Source organism: Callithrix jacchus, chromosome 18 (assembly GCF_049354715.1).
Source record: "Callithrix jacchus isolate 240 chromosome 18, calJac240_pri, whole genome shotgun sequence".
NCBI classification, from domain to species: Eukaryota; Metazoa; Chordata; class Mammalia; order Primates; family Cebidae; genus Callithrix; species Callithrix jacchus.
In genome coordinates this window covers 9855975-9872800 of record NC_133519.1, presented here as the reverse complement: position 1 = coordinate 9872800, position 16826 = coordinate 9855975, and the positions used below count along the sequence as shown (strand labels likewise).

The following is a 16826-nucleotide window of genomic DNA, read 5'->3' as shown; positions in this document are numbered from 1 at the left end:
CAGCTCCTTGATTTCTGTCCTTGTTCCCAGCCTTCCTTACTCATCTTTGCTTCTTGGGTTGCAGATGGGAGGGATGGGAGATGGACTGTTGAGCTGAAGAGGTTTCCAGCCCTCACCTGGGAAGTCCTGAACATGAATCATTCATTTGGAGATCTGGTGTCTGGGTTGGAGGGGTGGAGTCACATACGGGAATCAGCACCTACAATTGGTTGTGTGGCTGCGTGATGGGCAGGGTTAACTGCTAAGATGTTTTCCTTGCACCTCCCACCCTCATGCCCAAGACTTGCACACAAACATACCTGTACTTGGGTCTGCATCTTGGACACATTTCCATCTCTTTTCACACTTCTCCACTGCGCACTTCACATGATGTCTGTTTCACACCCTCTACAGAAAGTTATGCAAAAACACTGTAACCAGTTTCCCTGCTTCCCCACCTAAGGCTTGGGCTGCTCCTGAAAAAAATCACCCCAGGTCTAATTTTCATTTTTTTCTGGAAGAGGTGGCAAGGAGGCTTGAACCACTTTCACATTCCTACCCTTCTCCCCTCCCCAAGCCCCTGTGAGACAACAAGAGAGCTGGACTTCTACGGGAAGTCATCACTGAGACACTCCAGAGAGGTAGCCCAAATTATTCCAGTTTCATCATCGACAGAACTGCTCCCCTCAAATGATCTCTGGGACTCATGAACAGGAAGAGAACAGGGTCTGGGATTGGGGTAAAGAAGGGAGTAGGTATTTTTGTCTCAGGCCACATTTCTCCCCCACCCGTCTGTCTCAGAGCCCACTGTTTCCACTTTTCCAGAATTGTGTGTATTCTCCTTTAAGGGGCTGGGCATCTCTCCCGCCCTCTCCAGAGTCGACTGAAGTTTCCGAGGAGACTTCTCAGGCTGGGCTGGACACACCTTTCCAAAGACCTCCAAACTCTGCTCCGTGCACCTCAAATGCTCCTCTCCCTGTGTCCGACCCCCTCCCCCTCTCCTTAACTCCCCTCTTGTCAACAAGACTCGCCTCTCCCCGGGGGGTGAGCATCCTTGAGGTTTCCCACCCTTAACTGCTCCGTCCCCGGATGGAGCCAGAGAAATGTGGTGGGGGGGCCGGGGCCAGAGTTTCAACATTGCCCCCCAGAAGGAGGAGCCAGAGATGGGGGTAAGGAGAAGGAATTTGGGGAGGTCGGCAAGAGGGTGAGAATGGGGATGAGGTGGAGGTAAAGGGGGAAGCAAAGGCTCTAGAGGAGGAGGGTGTGTCTGTGCTATCAGCTTCTGTTGATGGAGCCTGGTCTGCCTTTTTCATAGTCTCAAGTTCGTTGTCTCATTACCCATTAACCAGCCCCTCCCTTGACTGTCTGCCAGCCCTGGTCAGTCTGGAGCTCTCCATAGATGCTAATCTCAGTTTCCCCCAGAATGTGAGTGTAGGCCTCTGAAGGCAGCTGCCTTTGGGGAGGCCTAGGGGTTAACTTCATGCCCCCTCAGCTCTCTGGACCAAAATCCGTCCAGGAAAGCAGGATGCTGGAGCCCCGGAGTCGTCAGCCTAGCAGTTGCCTGGCCTCCAGCTGCCTCCCAGGTAATAATGCCCGGTCACTCTCCAAACATTCCTCCAAGCTCCATCCTGCACCTCTGTCGTTTGACGCCTTCACCAAAGATACCCCCGTGTTCCTCTCCTGCCTCAAAGTGCTTCTGCCTGAGGCTCGCCGTCCTCCCCTGCGGCTTCTGGAGCTGGCTGAGGGTTGGATGTTGACATTCCTTCTGTTTCCTTGACCCTGTTACCCCTTTTTGAAATTTGCTTATTTAATACATATTTAGTGCCTGGTATGTGCCAGGTCCTGTTCTAGGCTCTGTTCTAGTTACATAAATGTTTTAAAATGTATCTTTCCTCAGATGCTTACATTCTAGAGGGCTTAGAGGAGGATTTTCATCGTCCCCATTTAGATCTCCCTGTCTCAGAGGAGTGGGTGTTTCCAAGTGTGGGCAACACTGGGAATAGTCATAATGGGGCTTCCCTTCTTTCCCTTTAGGGGAGCAGATCCTAGCATGGGCCCCGGGGGTGAGGAAGGGGCTGGAACCGGAATTGTCTGGAACCCTGATCTGTACCAACTTGAGGGTCACCTTCCAGCCCTGTGGATGGCAGCGGAATCAGGTGAGATGGTTGGGGCCACAGAAATGACAGCTAGTGGGAAATGGGTAGGGGATTCTAGCAGGATTTAGACAAATGTTGTGGGTTCAGGGCTGTCTTGTATGGATCACTGAGAATCAACGGGAACTCTCTCTAGGGTGGTTGCCCCCTAGAGGGGTTGGGGCTGCCAGGGTAGGAAAATGAGGGCTATTTCAGATGTCTGTACCATCAGTCATGTGCTTCCTCTAGGACACTCCCTTGAGCAGTGAATATGATTTTGCCCTGGTCAACATTGGGCGATTGGAGGCTGGTAAGTTGGGGGGTTTTGGTGAAGGGGTTCACTGGGGGTGCTGGAACTCCTCCTCATCCTTCCTCTATTCTCAGAAAACAGCCAGGGATGGAGTGGGACGGGCTGGAAGAGTCCCTTCTGGAGGGACCCTGGTCCATACACTGCTCTGTACCTCTTGACTTCAGTGAGCGGCTTGTCCCGAGTCCAGCTCCTCCGTCCAGGGTCCCTGCTTAAATTTATCCCTGAGGAGATTCTGATTCATGGCCGAGACTTCCGGCTGCTCAGAGTTGCTTTTGAGGCTGGAGGCCTAGAGCCTCAGGCTTTTCAGGTAAGAGGCCCCTAACCTGGGGCTTCCTCCTCTCCCCAGAACCTTGGGATCCTCTCCCTGACCATTTCTGAGTCTCCTCCAGCCCCCGGGATCCTCACATCATTCCTCCTGCTTCTCTCAAGGAAAGGCTGAAAGGCTGGGATAAATGATCTCGTAATGAGAGTGGGGAGGCCGCCCTCTAGCCTGACTGCGTTACCAGCACTGTGCCTGTGGGCGAGTTTCCTCCTCTCAAAAACCAGAATTCCTCCCAGAATGGTCATTCTAGGATTCTGTGGTTCTAGATTTGTTCTCCCGACCCCAGTCCCCACGGCCTGAGGAAGCCCCCTTCTCTAGAGACCGTCTTCACTGTTCCTCTTTGTTCTTGGCGAAGAGAGTGGAGCAACATGCGGGCTCCATTTCCTTCTTTTCACATACTCAGCCTAAGCCGAAAGGATGGACTGTCCTTTCCTCCACAGGTGACCATGGCCATTGTCCAAGCCAGAGGTCGGAGCAGTCAAGCCCAGCAGTATGTGGGGATAACCCCGAGCAAGGCTGGTGAGTGAGGGCGCTTTAGGGTAAAGAAGAGTCTGAAAAAGCCCAGATGCCTGGGACAAAGAGCTGAGAAGCTGTGTCTGGTTTTCTCCTTCCTCCTCTATGCCTCACTCCTGTTCTAGGCCAGGGTTCTGGCTCCAGAAAACCACCAATTCCTCTCATGGAGACAGCAGAAGACTGGGAGACTGAGCGGAAGAAGCAGGGAGCCAGAGGCTGGAGGGTGAGCACGGTCAACGAGAGGTTCGACGTAGCCACCAGGTGATTGCCCAGTGCCCCCCAACCCTGCTGCTCTCCCAGTCTTCCCTTAGTTCCTTGATCCCCTAAAGCTAGGGCTTCCCGTAATCTCCAGCCTCCTAGGACGTCCACAAAGCTATCTCCCAGGCTGGGCGCGGTGGCTCACGCCTGTAATCCCAGCACTTTGGGAGGCTGAGGTGGGAGGATCACCTGAGGTTGGGAGTTTATGACCAGCCTGACCAACATGGAGAAACCCCAGCTCTACTAAAAAATAGAAAAAATTAGCTGGGCGTGGTGGTACATGCCTGTAATCCCAGCTACTCACAAGGCTGAGGCAGGAAAACCTGGGAGGTTGACGTTGAGGTGAGCCAAGATCGCGCCATTGCACTCCAGCCTGGGCAACAAGAGTGAAACTCCGTCTCAAAAAAAAAAAAAAAAAAGGTATCTCCCTTACCTCCTAGAACCCTTAACCTGAGAATGGTCCCTCCGAAGCAGCTTCCTTGTAATAACAGCTTTACATTTTAATGAAGTTGCTGAGCCAAACTGTAACACCGCTCTCATTTCACAGCCTCCCCCGTTACTTCTGGGTCCCTAACCGGATTCTGGACAGTGAGATCAGGAGAGCATTTGGCCACTTTCATCAGGGCCGTGGACCGGTCAGTGTGAGGGTCATGGGAGGCTGGGGACATGTGGAGGGAGGAACCTTTGTGAAGTCAGCATGGGGGCAGGGGGCATTTCTCCCACAGTGACCCTCTTCTGCCCCATCTGAAGCGCTTGTCCTGGCATCAACCTGGGGGCAGTGATCTTCTCCGCTGCGGAGGCTTCTATACAGCCAGCGACCCTAACAAGGAGGATATCAGGTGAGGGAGGCTTGATGAGAAGAACTGAGGGTTAGGTGCTCGGCACAGATTCCTTCTCTTACTTCCTGACTCCCTCCCCTCCAGAGCAGTGGAGTCGATGCTCCAGGCTGGACATTCGGATGTTGTCCTGGTGGACAGTATGGATGAGCTGCCCAGCCTTGCAGATGTCCAGCTTGCCCACCTGAGGCTGAGGGCCCTCTGCCTGCCTGGTGAGAAAAACCTTTGAACCCTCACCCTCACCCGCAGGTCTGCTGACCCTAACCTGGGCAACCCTTTGCTAGCTGTAGATGAGTAGCTCTTTCGCCTGTCACCTCCCCTCTCTCCCACAGACTCATCTATTTCCTGTCTTCTTGACTCCAGTTTATTCTTTTCTGAACAGCTTTATTGAGACATCATGTACACATCATAACATTTACTCTTCACTGAATATACAATTCAGTGAGTTTTATTATATTTACAATGCTGCAAAAACATCACCAGTTTAACTTTAGAAAACCATCCTGGCCATTTACGATGACTTTTCGTTCCTGTTTTTAACCCAGCAGGCTATCAACCTGAATCTTGACTTCTCTTAACCTCTCTGCCCTCTAACAGATTCATCTGTAGCTGAGGATAAATGGCTTTCAGCCCTGGAAGGAACACGATGGCTGGACTATGTCAGGTACTCCCTCGCTTCTTCTAGCCATCATTTATAATTCAGCCCTCCTCAACCTTCTGTTAACCTGGACTCCTAAATGGCTTTTCATTCATTCTTCTCTTCGGTTTCCCAAGAAGACTGCCGTTTGTTCTCTTTAGAAGGAGGAGGGGCAGGATTTGCGGTTGGCCTCATTCCATCCCATGACCCATTCCCCTAGGCTTATCATTCTTCCTCACCTGCTCCTCCAGGGCTTGCCTTCGAAAGGCCAGTGACATTTCAGTATTAGTGACATCCAGGGTTCGTTCTGTAATACTTCAAGGTGAGTTCCTTGGGTAAGCCCATTCCATTCTTTGCCTCTTTTCTTCACCCACCTGACCAGATTGCATTCAGGGCGGGAGGCCCGTAAGGCTTCCTCCTCTCCTGTTCCTGGGAACTGCCCACAAGCTCTACTCTCTACCTTCAGTGCTACCTCGGCCCCCTACGGCGTGTGGTCCCTGACACTAGGATGGTCTTAGCCCTTTGTTCCTTTCGTTCCATCAGTGGATGGAGACCGGGTTGGGGTGGGAAGGGCAGTTTGGAAGCTGGTTTGAGAATTGTGATTCTGCCCCTTACATGTGAAACTGGGTATTTCTATCCGGTGGAGTGTAGGAAGTGAATCATTCAAGGTCTTTGTTTTCTCTTCACTTCTATGTGCTCTCTCAATCCTGCCTACCCCAAATCTTTCCCTGCTGTGCCTCTCACTTTTCCTTGCCATGTTTCTCTTCTCATTCTCTCCTGCCCTAGTTTCTTGGACCCCTCTTTGTCCTTCTTCCTCTTTATCACCCAGAGCGCGGTGATCGTGATCTCAATGGCCTCCTCTCTTCACTCGTCCAGCTGCTTTCAGCTCCTGAAGCCCGAACGCTGTTTGGCTTCCAGTCACTAGTGCAGCGAGAGTGGGTGGCAGCTGGACACCCCTTCCTGACTCGGCTTGGGGGAACTGGGGTCAGTGAAGAGGTGAGAACAATTCGGGACGGCACTGGAGGGATATTCTAAAGAAGTACTCGGCCGGGCTGGAGGCTCACGCCTGTAATCCAAGCACTTTGGAGGCCAAGGTGGGCGGATCACCTGAGATTGGGAGTTCAAGACCAGCCTGACCAACATGGTGAAACCCCGTCTCAAAAAAAAAAAAAAAAAAAAAAAAGGCCAGGTGTGGTGGCTCACGCCTGTAATCCAAGCACTTTGGAGGCCAAGGTGGGCAGATCACCTGAGGTTGGGAGTTCAAGACCAGCCCGACCAACTTGGTGAAACCCCGTCTTAAAAAAAAAAAAGACGTAAGAGAATGAAAATATTCTTTCGTATAATCCACTGGAGGTGAATCAGGTCGGAAGGGCCCCAAGGTTAGGCTGAGATGAAGATCCAGATGAGTGAGGCCCCACAACCCCTTCTACTCTCCATTCAGATGTTCATTCCCTGACTTCCATAGTGCCCCCTATTCCCTGTGTTCCCCATTCCCCCATCATTTCGTCGTCCTCCCTCCTGGGGTCCCAATAATCCCTTCCAATCTCTCAATTTCTCCTTCTCAGTCCCCAGTGTTTCTCCTCTTCCTTGATTGCGTCTGGCAGCTCCTCCAGCAGTTTCCAGCTGATTTCGAATTCTCTGAGTTTTTCCTTCTTGCTCTTCATGACAGTGTCAGGGTTCCTGACACCCTTACCTTTCTGAGAAATACCCCCTGGGAGCGCGGAAAGCAGAGCGGACAGGTCAGTGACCTCTATTTTTGACTGTGTGTGTGTGTGTGTTGCCATTGGGAAGTTTGGTCTTCATTTGTTTTATGAGAAGCGAGGTCTGTGGGTGGGGAGGGGAGATTTCTTCTCACTTTCAGGATGGGACTTTTGCCCTACATCGTTCCTAGCATAAGAGGGGAGGGTGTCATGATTTGTCTCTAGATGTGGGAGGATTGTGGTAACCATCCTTTGTCTTGCTCCCTCTGTCCAGTTAAACTCATATACACAAGTCTGCACTCCAGGATACTCCCAGCCCCCAGCTGGGAGCTCTTTTCATCCGCAGCTGTCTGTCTGGGACTGGGACTTACGCTACAGCAGTGCACAGATACTACAATTCCAGAATCCTGGCTATGATCTGGAACACTGCCCAGATTCCTGGCTCCCTAGAACGCAGGTGAAGTGTCTACATTTCCTAAATTCCCTTGACTTTCCCACAGGCTCATGCTGCCGGACAGGGAGAAGTGAAAGACACAATGTCTTGAGTTCCTTAGGGAATGCTCCCCACTACTCTTCTGCAGCAGCCACTTATAGTCCCTGGCCGTCACTAGAAAGACAGATGTCCTAGAATAGCACAGAGGGCACCCTTTCTATCCTTACTCCAGTCTGTTTACTCGTCTTCGTGTCTCATGCACACATACGTTTCCCTAAAATCAACCATAATCAGTCCTGAGGCCTAGATGAGGAGGGCAGAAGAGTTCTCATGGGGAGGCTTGGAGTTCTAGTCACCAGTGCACTGAGTGGGTGGCCGCAGGATACCCCATCCTGATTCAGATTGGGGAAACTAGGGTTATCTGGTCTCTCAGTTGCCAGTTAATTTCCTTTTCGCTTTAGCCGAGTTTCCTGGTTCCTGGACCCCCCAGTTCTGTGTGGCTCTTCTCTAGAGGGATGTTGACCCCCTTGAATCAGCTTTGTCCTTGGCGGGACAGTCCCTCCCTGCTGGCAGTCTCTTCTCGTTGGTTCCCTCGACCTGCTATCTCCTCTGAAAGCCTGGCTGACCAGGAATGGGGGCTCCCCTCACATTGGGGAGCCTGCCCTTTACCTCCAGGGCTGCTGCTGCCTGGATATCTGGGACCTCAGATCAGGCTCTGGAGACGTTGCTACCTGAGGGGAAGGCCTGAGGTCCAGGTAAGGAGGGAAAACGGACTGGAAGTGGGAGAAAGAACTTGACTGCTGAACCAGATGAACAGGAGCTGGAAAGGCAAGGAGTTGGAGGATGGGGGCACTGGGACAGTTCCACTCCTGTTGGCATTAAACAGGGTTTGGGAGTGTGGGAGGTAGGGGAAAGTGCTTGTGGCTTAGATTAAGTGGAATTTAGGGCATAGCTGGAAGGGGAAACAGCATTAAAGACACCAGAGGTAGCAGACAGAAATTAGAAGCGGAGGGCCAGAGCTGCAACAGTATTCCTCTGTTCCTCTTTGCCTCCTCCCCCAGACTGGCCTCTCAGCTCCCGTAATCTCTGGCCTCCAGGATGAGCTAGCCCATCTTCAGGAGCTATTACGGAAATGGACACCAAGAATATCTCCCGAGGATCACTCCGAGAAAAGAGATACAAATACCATTCCCTCTCAATCCCATGGAAATTGCTGGAATTCTCAAAGGCAGGGCAGGGGAGCATCTGGGGTAGAGGAGGGTTCTGTTTAATCCTTCCATTGTTTTGGGCAGGGGGATGGAGTCTTGCTCTGTCACCAGGCTAGAGTGCAGTGGCGCGATCTCAGCGGATCTCCTGCTTCAGCCTCCCGAGTAGCTGGGACTACAGGCACTCACCACCACACCCAGCTAATTTTTGTATTTTTAGTACCGACGGGATTTCACCATGTTGGCCAGGATGGTTTTGATCTCTTGACCTTGTGATCCGCCTGCCTCGGTCTCCCAAAGTGCTGGGATTACAGCCACTGTGCCAGGCCTTAATCCTTTTTTTTTGTATCTGGACTTGCAGCTGTCACACGCCAGCCGTTAAACAAGTTCACTAAGAAGATGGGAGTTTCTGTTGCAGATGGCGGTGTTAACCGCTCCGACCCTTGTCCTGTCTTGTTTGGTTCCTGCAGATATTTTTGTTTCTTGTGATTTGAAGAATTAAGAAACAAAAACAATCCAGAAAATGATCGGTTCTTTTAAGCCAATTCCATCCCTTCTGGATAACCAGATGTTAATTGTGAGATTAGAGATGCTGTTCATTAGTCCCAACAACACGGCCCCGCCTTGCTGCTGCTTTAATTCCAACTTCTGTTTCTTTCCTTACAGTTTTCTGAGAATGAGGTGGATACAGGAAACACCCTGTCTCCTCTGTGTATTTTTGTAGTGGAATTGCTATTTAAGGGGTTCATTAAAGCATGGTATTTATACACATTGTTGGCATTGTTTCTTGTGTTTGAATAAAGGATTCTCCTAGGTAGCAAAGAGTGGTGGGTAAAAGGTGGGTGTGACCCAAGAGAGGAAGGCATCCACCATATTATTGATAAGGAAACAGAGGAACTGGGTCTAGTGAGGCGCTGCAGAATTAAAGTGCAGTTTGGGGAAAGGGTTAGATGGGGCACGAGCATGTCAGGATGTTGTCGCTACCGGGCGCGGTGGCTCACGCCTGTAATCCCAGCACTTTGGGAGGCCGAGGCAGGGGGATCGTGAGATCAAGAGCTCGAGACTATCCTGGCCAACATGATGAAACCCTGTCTCTACTAAAAATACAAAAATTAGCTGGGTGTGGTGGCACGCGCCTGTAGTCCCAGCTACTCGGGAGGCTGAGGCAGGAGAATTGCTTGAACCCAGGAGGCGGAGGTTGCAGCGAGCTGAGATCGTGCCACTGCACTCCAGCCTGGCGATGGAGCGAGACTGTCTCAAAAAAAAAAAAAAAAAAAAAATGTCTCTGGGGCCAGAGTGTTCTAGAAATCCATACTGAAGTCTCTGAGCCCATCCACCCATCAGCTGTGGTCAAACACCCTCGGAGCAGCCTGATTCCCACCACCCTTCCCCTCCCCATGTTATTACGACGAAGTGAGCGCAGACGTCACTCCAGCTCAGACATTCCGCAGTCTCCTCCCCTGAAGGAAAACCAATACCTCCAGCCCAAATCAGGGCTGTGAGGCCAAATCAGGGCTGTGAGGCCAAATCTGCAAGAAGGCTGCAGGCGAGATGGAAGCTTCCCTCTGCGCCTGAAAGCAGCCGAGTCCTCCGGCTGCGGGGACTCTTCAGCACGTTCTTCTCTGGGAAACAAAAGAAGAATCAGTGGCCACAAAATATAGCAAAAGTAAAGCCTTGTCCTTTCAGAGTTCGAATTTACATTTTTGGGAGCAGTGTGATTTTTTCAAGCTTAGCATTAAGAGGGTCTGAGCGTTTCCATTTCGCCCTCCTCGCTTAGACCACTAGCAACAGAACAACTGCGCGGGAGGCGAAGACTATACCGGTCGAGCCGGGTTAAAACAAGGAGGCTCCTAAGATGGCTGCGGCTGCTCCCAGGCACTTCCTCTTCTGCGGCCCCGCCCACCATACGTCAGCCTTCGCCCCGGAAGTGGAAGTCGGGCTGAGGTCAGAGAGCGGAACCGCTGCTGGGAGACGGCGGGAGCTCCTTCGCCATGGCTGCCGGGCCGATCTCCGAGCGGAACCAGGGTAACTGGAGGGGGAGAATCTGGAATGCGCTCAGCATGGCGAGGAGGTCCCGACTAGGGTCAGCAGTGCCTCTGCAGGGGTGGGAAGCTGAACTCCTCGGTTCCCCAGAGGGCGCGAAACCGGCCCCATGCCTGCTGGGGGCGGGGTGGCTGGGTGCTGGCTTAGGCCTGTTGGTGTGATACTTTTATGTCCAATCCCCTGCTGCCTTCCCACTCAAAAAAATCCACCCAGAATACTAAATTAGCCTTGAGAGGATTTCCTAAGTCTTGGGAAGAAAGAGGTTTAAGGGTTAAACGTATTTTTTTTTTTTTTTTTGCTCCTACCCTGCCCCGGTCCCCAGTTCCTCTGGTTGGGTTCCATCTTCATGTTTCCATCACCTCCTTTCCTGTTATACTCTCACCGTTGCCCTGACTTTCTGCTCCCTCCCTTCAGATGCCACTGTGTACGTCGGGGGCCTGGATGAGAAGGTTAGTGAACCGCTGCTGTGGGAACTGTTTCTCCAGGCTGGACCGGTAGTCAACACCCACATGCCAAAGGATAGAGTCACTGGCCAGCACCAAGGTGAGTACATGGCAAGGGGCAAATTGCTCCTGGAGGGTCCCAGCAGTATTCACAACTGTTTTGGAATGAGATGAGCAACCTAAAGATTTCTTTGTTTTAAGCCTCAGTTCAGTTTATTTCTGGAGCCATTCTCAAATAAAGTGAGGTTGTTTCTCATTCTTTGTGATCAGAGGGGAGGTGAGTTTTACCCCATTTTGAATCTCTTCACTTAGGTTGTTAACCTCCTCTCCACTTCTGCAGGCTATGGCTTTGTGGAATTCTTGAGTGAGGAAGATGCAGACTATGCCATTAAGATCATGAACATGATCAAACTCTATGGGAAGCCAATACGGGTGAACAAGGCATCAGCTCACAACAAAAACCTGGATGTAGGGGCCAACATTTTCATTGGCAACCTGGACCCTGAGATTGATGAGAAGTTGCTTTATGATACTTTCAGCGCCTTTGGGGTCATCTTACAAACCCCTAAGATTATGCGGGACCCTGACACAGGCAACTCCAAAGGTTATGCCTTTATTAATTTTGCTTCATTTGATGCTTCGGATGCAGCAATTGAAGCCATGAATGGGCAGTACCTCTGTAACCGCCCTATCACTGTATCTTACGCCTTCAAGAAGGACTCCAAGGGTGAGCGCCATGGCTCAGCAGCTGAACGACTTTTGGCAGCTCAGAACCCACTCTCCCAGGCTGACCGTCCTCATCAGCTGTTTGCAGATGCGCCTCCTCCACCCTCTGCCCCCAATCCTGTGGTATCATCACTGGGGTCTGGGCTTCCTCCACCAGGTAAGGCTTTTGGTTAAAATATGTTTGTCCTTAAGGTTGGAGGAGTGCAGCAGGGGAAGAAAAAAGAGTCTGAAAGAGGGACATTGAGTCAATGAGTGATGGGAAGAGTGATGGGAAGTCAGTGAGTGATGGGAAGTGGTGGAGGAGAATGTTGTTGGGTATCTTTGGGAGGCTGAAGTTATTTGACTATTCTAACATTGCTTTTGATTTTCCAGCACTGGGAGGAGGGGCAAAGAACTCGCCGTGGCTGGAGAGGCCAAATATGGTCAGCTCTTTGAAGACATTTTCTCCCCACTACCATTAACTCTTCCTTCTTCCATTTCCTCTACAGGCATGCCTCCTCCTGGCTCCTTCCCACCCCCAGTGCCGCCTCCTGGAGCCCTCCCACCTGGGATACCTCCAGCCATGCCCCCACCACCTATGCCGCCTGGGGCTGCAGGACACGGCCCCCCGTCGGCAGGAACCCCAGGGGCAGGACATCCTGGTCATGGACACTCACATCCTCATCCATTCCCACCAGGTGGGATGCCCCATCCAGGTAGGTGTGCTTTGTTGGGAAAGGGAGGGAAGAGCTTGGTAGAGCATCTCTGTCACCACTCACCCTGCTGCCCTTTGTTCAACAGTAACAGTTTAAGAGTTTTCCTTTTCTTCAGACATTCTCTTATAAAAAAACATACAAAATACACTCTAACAGCTACCAGTCTGAAATGATTTCTTAAGTTTTTCTGATGAGCAGACTATGCTTGCTGTTTTTTGTTTCTTTACCTTTTAGTTCCATTCTCTCCTCTAACTCCACCTCAAAGTGGTGACCTAATTGCCAAATCTCAGGGACAGTTCTCCTTATCTGGTTTGACCTCTGATGTACTTGAAACGTGTCTTCCTATTTGAAATTCCTGTCTCGGCTGGGCATGGTGGCTTCTGCCTGTAATCCCTGCATTTTGGGAGGCTAAGCTGGGTGGATCACCTGAGGTCAGCAGTTTGAGACCAGTCTGGCCAACATGATGAAACCCCATCTGTACTAAAATACAAAAGATTAGGTGGGCATGGTAACTTGCTCCTGTAATCCCAGCTACTCGGGAGGCTGAGGCAGGAGAATCCCTTGAACCTGGGCAGCGGAGGTTGCAGTGAACTGAGATTGTGCCACTGCACTCCAGCCTGGTCAAGAAGAGCAAAAACTCCGTCTCGAAAGAAAAAAGGAAAACAAATTCTTGGCTGGGCACGGTGGCTCATGCCTGTAATCCCAGCACTTTGGGAGGCTGAGGCGGGCAGATCACCTGAGGTTGGGAGTTCAAGGCCAGCCTGACCAACATGGAGAAACACCGTCTCTACTAAAAATACAAAAAATTAGCCAGATACGGTGGCACATGCCTGTAAGCTCAGCTACTTGGGAGGCTGAGGCAGGAGAATCGCTTGAACCCAGGAGGCAGAGGTTGCAGTGAGCTGAGAGCACACCATTGCATTCCAGACTGGGCAACAAAAGTGAAACTCCGTCTCAAAAAAAAAAAACCAACCTTGTCTCTTTGCTTCTTCTTTTTTAGATCCTCCCCCTCTTTCTCTGACTCCTTAATCTTAGCTACCACAATAGACTTCTGTGGACTTGGGCGTAGATTTTTGTGCTTTTCTTTTCTGCATATATGTGTAGTTTTATGCCTCCTAGATCTGTGTCTCTAGTTCATAGCTGTTAACATTCCAGATCCTTAATGCTGCTGCTTAATAGATAGTGCCACCTTTCTATCCCTCTCCCTCAAACCTATTCTTCCTCTAGTATTCGTTTTTTCCAGGTGCTTAATTCATGAATCTGAGAGCTATGTTTGCTGTGACTGTGGGGAGTATTACCTCACTCTTTTTTTTTTGAGACGGAGTTTCGCTACCCAGGCTGGAGTGCAATGGCGCGATCTCGGCTCACTGCAACCTCCAATTCCTGGGTTTAGGCAATTCTCCTGCCTCAGCCTCCTGAGTAGCTGGGATTACAGGCACACGCCACCATGCCCAGCTAATTTTTTGTATTTGTAGTAGAGACGGGGTTTCACCATGTTGACCAGGATGGTCTCGATCTCTTGACCTCGTGATCCACCCGCCTCGGCCTCCCAAAGTGCTGGGATTACAGGCTTGAGCCACCGTGCCCGGCCTTTACCCCACTCTTAATACTGAGTCTTATTTATGTCAGTGGCATCTCTCCCCATGGCCAGTGCCCCAGTTGAGTCTCATTCCTTCATTTTACACTTAATTTACTGTAGTAATATCCGGCCACTTTGACTCCAGTTTTCACTAACTTTGATCTACTTTCACAGAGTAAGTTTTGTAAAACACAGATGTGCACATGCATGCTCAGAATTCCTCTTTTGCTCCCTTTTACCTACAGAGTAAAACCCAAACTCATTACCATAGCATTCACAGCTCTTTATGGTTTGGCCCCTGCCCCTCATTTCCATAACTGCATTTTGCTCCTGATACTGAGTTACTGGCATATCCTGGAACATACTGTGCTGTTGGAGACACCTGTGATTTTTTTTTTTTTTTTTTTTTTTTTTTTTTGAGACGGAGTTTCGCTCTTGTTACCCAGGCTGGAGTGCAATGGTGCAATCTCGGCTCACCGCAACCTCCGCCTCCTGGGTTCAGGCAATTCTTCTGCCTCAGCCCCTGAGTAGCTGGGATTACAGGCGCGTGCCACCATGCCCAGTTATTTTTTTTTTTATTTTTTATTTTTTTTGTATTTTTAGTAGAGGTGGGGTTTCACCATGTTGACCAGGATGGTCTTGATCTCTTGACCTCGTGATCCACTCACCTCGGCCTCCCAAAGTGCTGGGATTCCAGGCTTGGGCCACCGCGCCTGGCCCAATTTGTGCATGGTAGGCTTTCTGCTTGGGTGCTCTCTTTCCACGATCTTATCCTCCTGAAATATTCGTGCTTTAGAATCAGATCTTTGCTTAGACAGTATGTCCTCTGCTACTTTCTCAAATCCTATCAACAGAGTTATCACTCTGCTTGTTATGTACTTCAGCATTACCATTACAGTGCCTAAGTCACGGAAGAAGCAAGCAAAGACGGTAAGGTCTTGAGTGATTGATTGGTTTGTGCTGTTGGAATGGGGTCAAGGATAGGGCGCACTTTTTACTACCCTTCCTTCCCTCCCTCCCTCCTTCCCTCCTTCCTTCCTTTTTTTTTTTTTTGAGACGGAGTCTCACTCTGTAGCCCAGGCTGGAGTGCAATGGCCTGATCTCGGCTCACTGCAACCTTTGCCTCCCTGGTCCTGGTTCAAGCAGTTCTCCTGCCTCAGCTTCCTGAGCAGCTGGGATTACAGGCATGCACCACCATGCCTAGCTAATTTTTGTATTTGTAGTAGAGACGGGATTTCACCATGTTGGCCAGGCTGGTCTTGAACTCGTGACCTTGTGATCTGCCTGCCTTGGCCTCCCAAAGTGCTGGGATTACAGGCATGAGCCACTGCACCTGGCTGTTTTTTTTTGTTGTTGTTGTTATTTTTTTTGGTGACAGGGTCTCACTCTGTCAACCAGGCTGGAGTGCAGTGGCATAGTCATGGCTCACTGTAGCCTTGGCCTCCGAGGCCCAAGTGATCCTCCCACCTCATCCTCATGAGTAGCTGGGACTATAGGCACTCACCACCATGCCTCGCTAATTAAAAAAAATTTTTTTGACAGATACGGGGTGTTACAATGTTGCTCAGGCTGACCTCAAACTCCTGGGCTCAAGTGATGTTCTCACCTAGGCCTCCCAAAGTGCTGGGATTATTGGCATGAGCCACTGCCCAGCCAGCCTTATTTTCTGGATCCTGTTTTCTATATAGTCCTCTTTCTGATGTCACTTTCTTTCTAATTTTGTTCTCTTCCTTTCTCCATTTTCTTTGCCCTCTTCTCTATCTTTGTCTCTTTTCTTTTTGTGTCTGTTTTATTTTCATAGGGATGACTCAGATGCAGCTGGCACACCATGGCCCTCATGGCTTGGGACATCCCCATGCTGGACCCCCAGGCTCTGGGGGGCAGCCACCGCCCCGACCACCACCTGGAATGCCTCATCCTGGACCTCCTCCAATGGGCATGCCCCCCCGAGGGCCTCCATTCGGATCTCCCATGGGTAAGTCGGCTCTAGCCACCTCCTTCACCTGCACCTAACATGTTCTAACAACTTCCTGTAGGTACACCCCTGTCCCAGGCCCTTACTAACTTTTCTTTCACTTCTTGCAGGTCACCCAGGTCCTATGCCTCCACATGGTATGCGTGGACCTCCTCCACTGATGCCCCCCCATGGATACACTGGCCCTCCACGACCCCCACCCTATGGCTACCAGCGGGGGCCTCTCCCTCCACCCAGACCCACTCCCCGGCCACCAGTTCCCCCTCGAGGCCCGCTTCGGGGCCCTCTCCCTCAGTAAATTCACATTTTCCTTCCTCCTGTTACATCTTCCCAATATCTTTTCGATTCCTTGGACCAATCAGAGATGCTGTAGCTCCTTGGGGCTGAGGCACTAACCTCTTTGAGCACCCCACCCCATTCCCCTTTGTAATGTAACTTTCCACAGGAGGTATTACTTTTTTATGTTGGTTCTGAGTATTTTGCAGATGCACAGAGAAAATAAAACTAAACTCCTTGTGTAGTTGTGGTGTTTGCCTTGACAGCAGTACCTTTTCTCTTTAAGAAGAGATGTCATTAGCCAAGTGTGGCACAGGCCTGTAGTCCCAGCTACTTTGGAGGCTGAGGCAGGAGGATTGCTTGAACCCGGGAAGCAGAGGTTGCAGTGAGTTGAGATCGGGCCACTGTACTCCACCTGGAGTATAAAAATGTCAGAAAAGCTGTCAGAGTATCATGAAAAGAATGGTAAGGAGGAGTAGGAGCAAGGGTGCTTACTCCACATTTTTTTTTGTTTTTTTTTTGAGACCGAGTCTCTGTCACCAAGGTTGGAGTGTACAGGTGCGATCAGAGCTCACTGTGGCCTTACCTCTCAGGCTCAGGTGATCCTCTCATCTCAGCCTCCCAAGTAGCTGGGACCACAGGCATGTGCCACCCAGCTAATTTTTGTATTTGTACAGATGAAGTTTCGCCATGTTGGCTAGGCTGGTCTTCAACTCCTGGGCTCAAGCAATCCCTCTGCCTTAGCCTCCCAAAGTGCTGGGATT

General features: G+C 50.7%; 2 protein-coding genes and 1 long non-coding RNA gene across 3 annotated transcripts; 2 read left to right on the top strand and 1 right to left on the bottom strand.

The window, feature by feature from the left end:
- Positions 1 to 61: 61 nt before the first annotated feature.
- Positions 62 to 4157, bottom strand: LOC128930145 (uncharacterized). The gene is made up of 3 exons (XR_008477825.2): positions 3948 to 4157; positions 300 to 387; positions 62 to 199 (listed from the first exon to the last, which is right to left on the bottom strand). It is a non-coding gene; the product is annotated as an uncharacterized LOC128930145 (long non-coding RNA).
- On the top strand, positions 876 to 8517 carry MTMR11 (myotubularin related protein 11). The gene is given in 18 exon segments (XM_017966230.4): positions 876 to 1148; positions 1472 to 1562; positions 2014 to 2135; positions 2361 to 2421; positions 2586 to 2728; positions 3184 to 3262; positions 3382 to 3517; positions 4062 to 4149; positions 4265 to 4353; positions 4438 to 4562; positions 4948 to 5014; positions 5239 to 5309; positions 5817 to 5983; positions 6553 to 6726; positions 6962 to 7144; positions 7582 to 7875; positions 8182 to 8313; positions 8315 to 8517. Coding segments are annotated over 18 exon segments (2148 nt in total). The 5' UTR covers positions 876 to 1082; the 3' UTR covers positions 8375 to 8517.
- Positions 8518 to 10272: 1755 nt separating this feature from the next.
- Positions 10273 to 16306, top strand: SF3B4 (splicing factor 3b subunit 4). Its single transcript, XM_002759857.6, has 6 exons — positions 10273 to 10350; positions 10783 to 10911; positions 11152 to 11694; positions 12026 to 12232; positions 15613 to 15786; positions 15897 to 16306. Exons 1-6 carry the CDS (start codon positions 10317 to 10319, stop codon positions 16082 to 16084), a joined length of 1275 nt encoding a protein of 424 aa, XP_002759903.1. The 5' UTR covers positions 10273 to 10316; the 3' UTR covers positions 16085 to 16306.
- Positions 16307 to 16826: the final 520 nt, after the last annotated feature.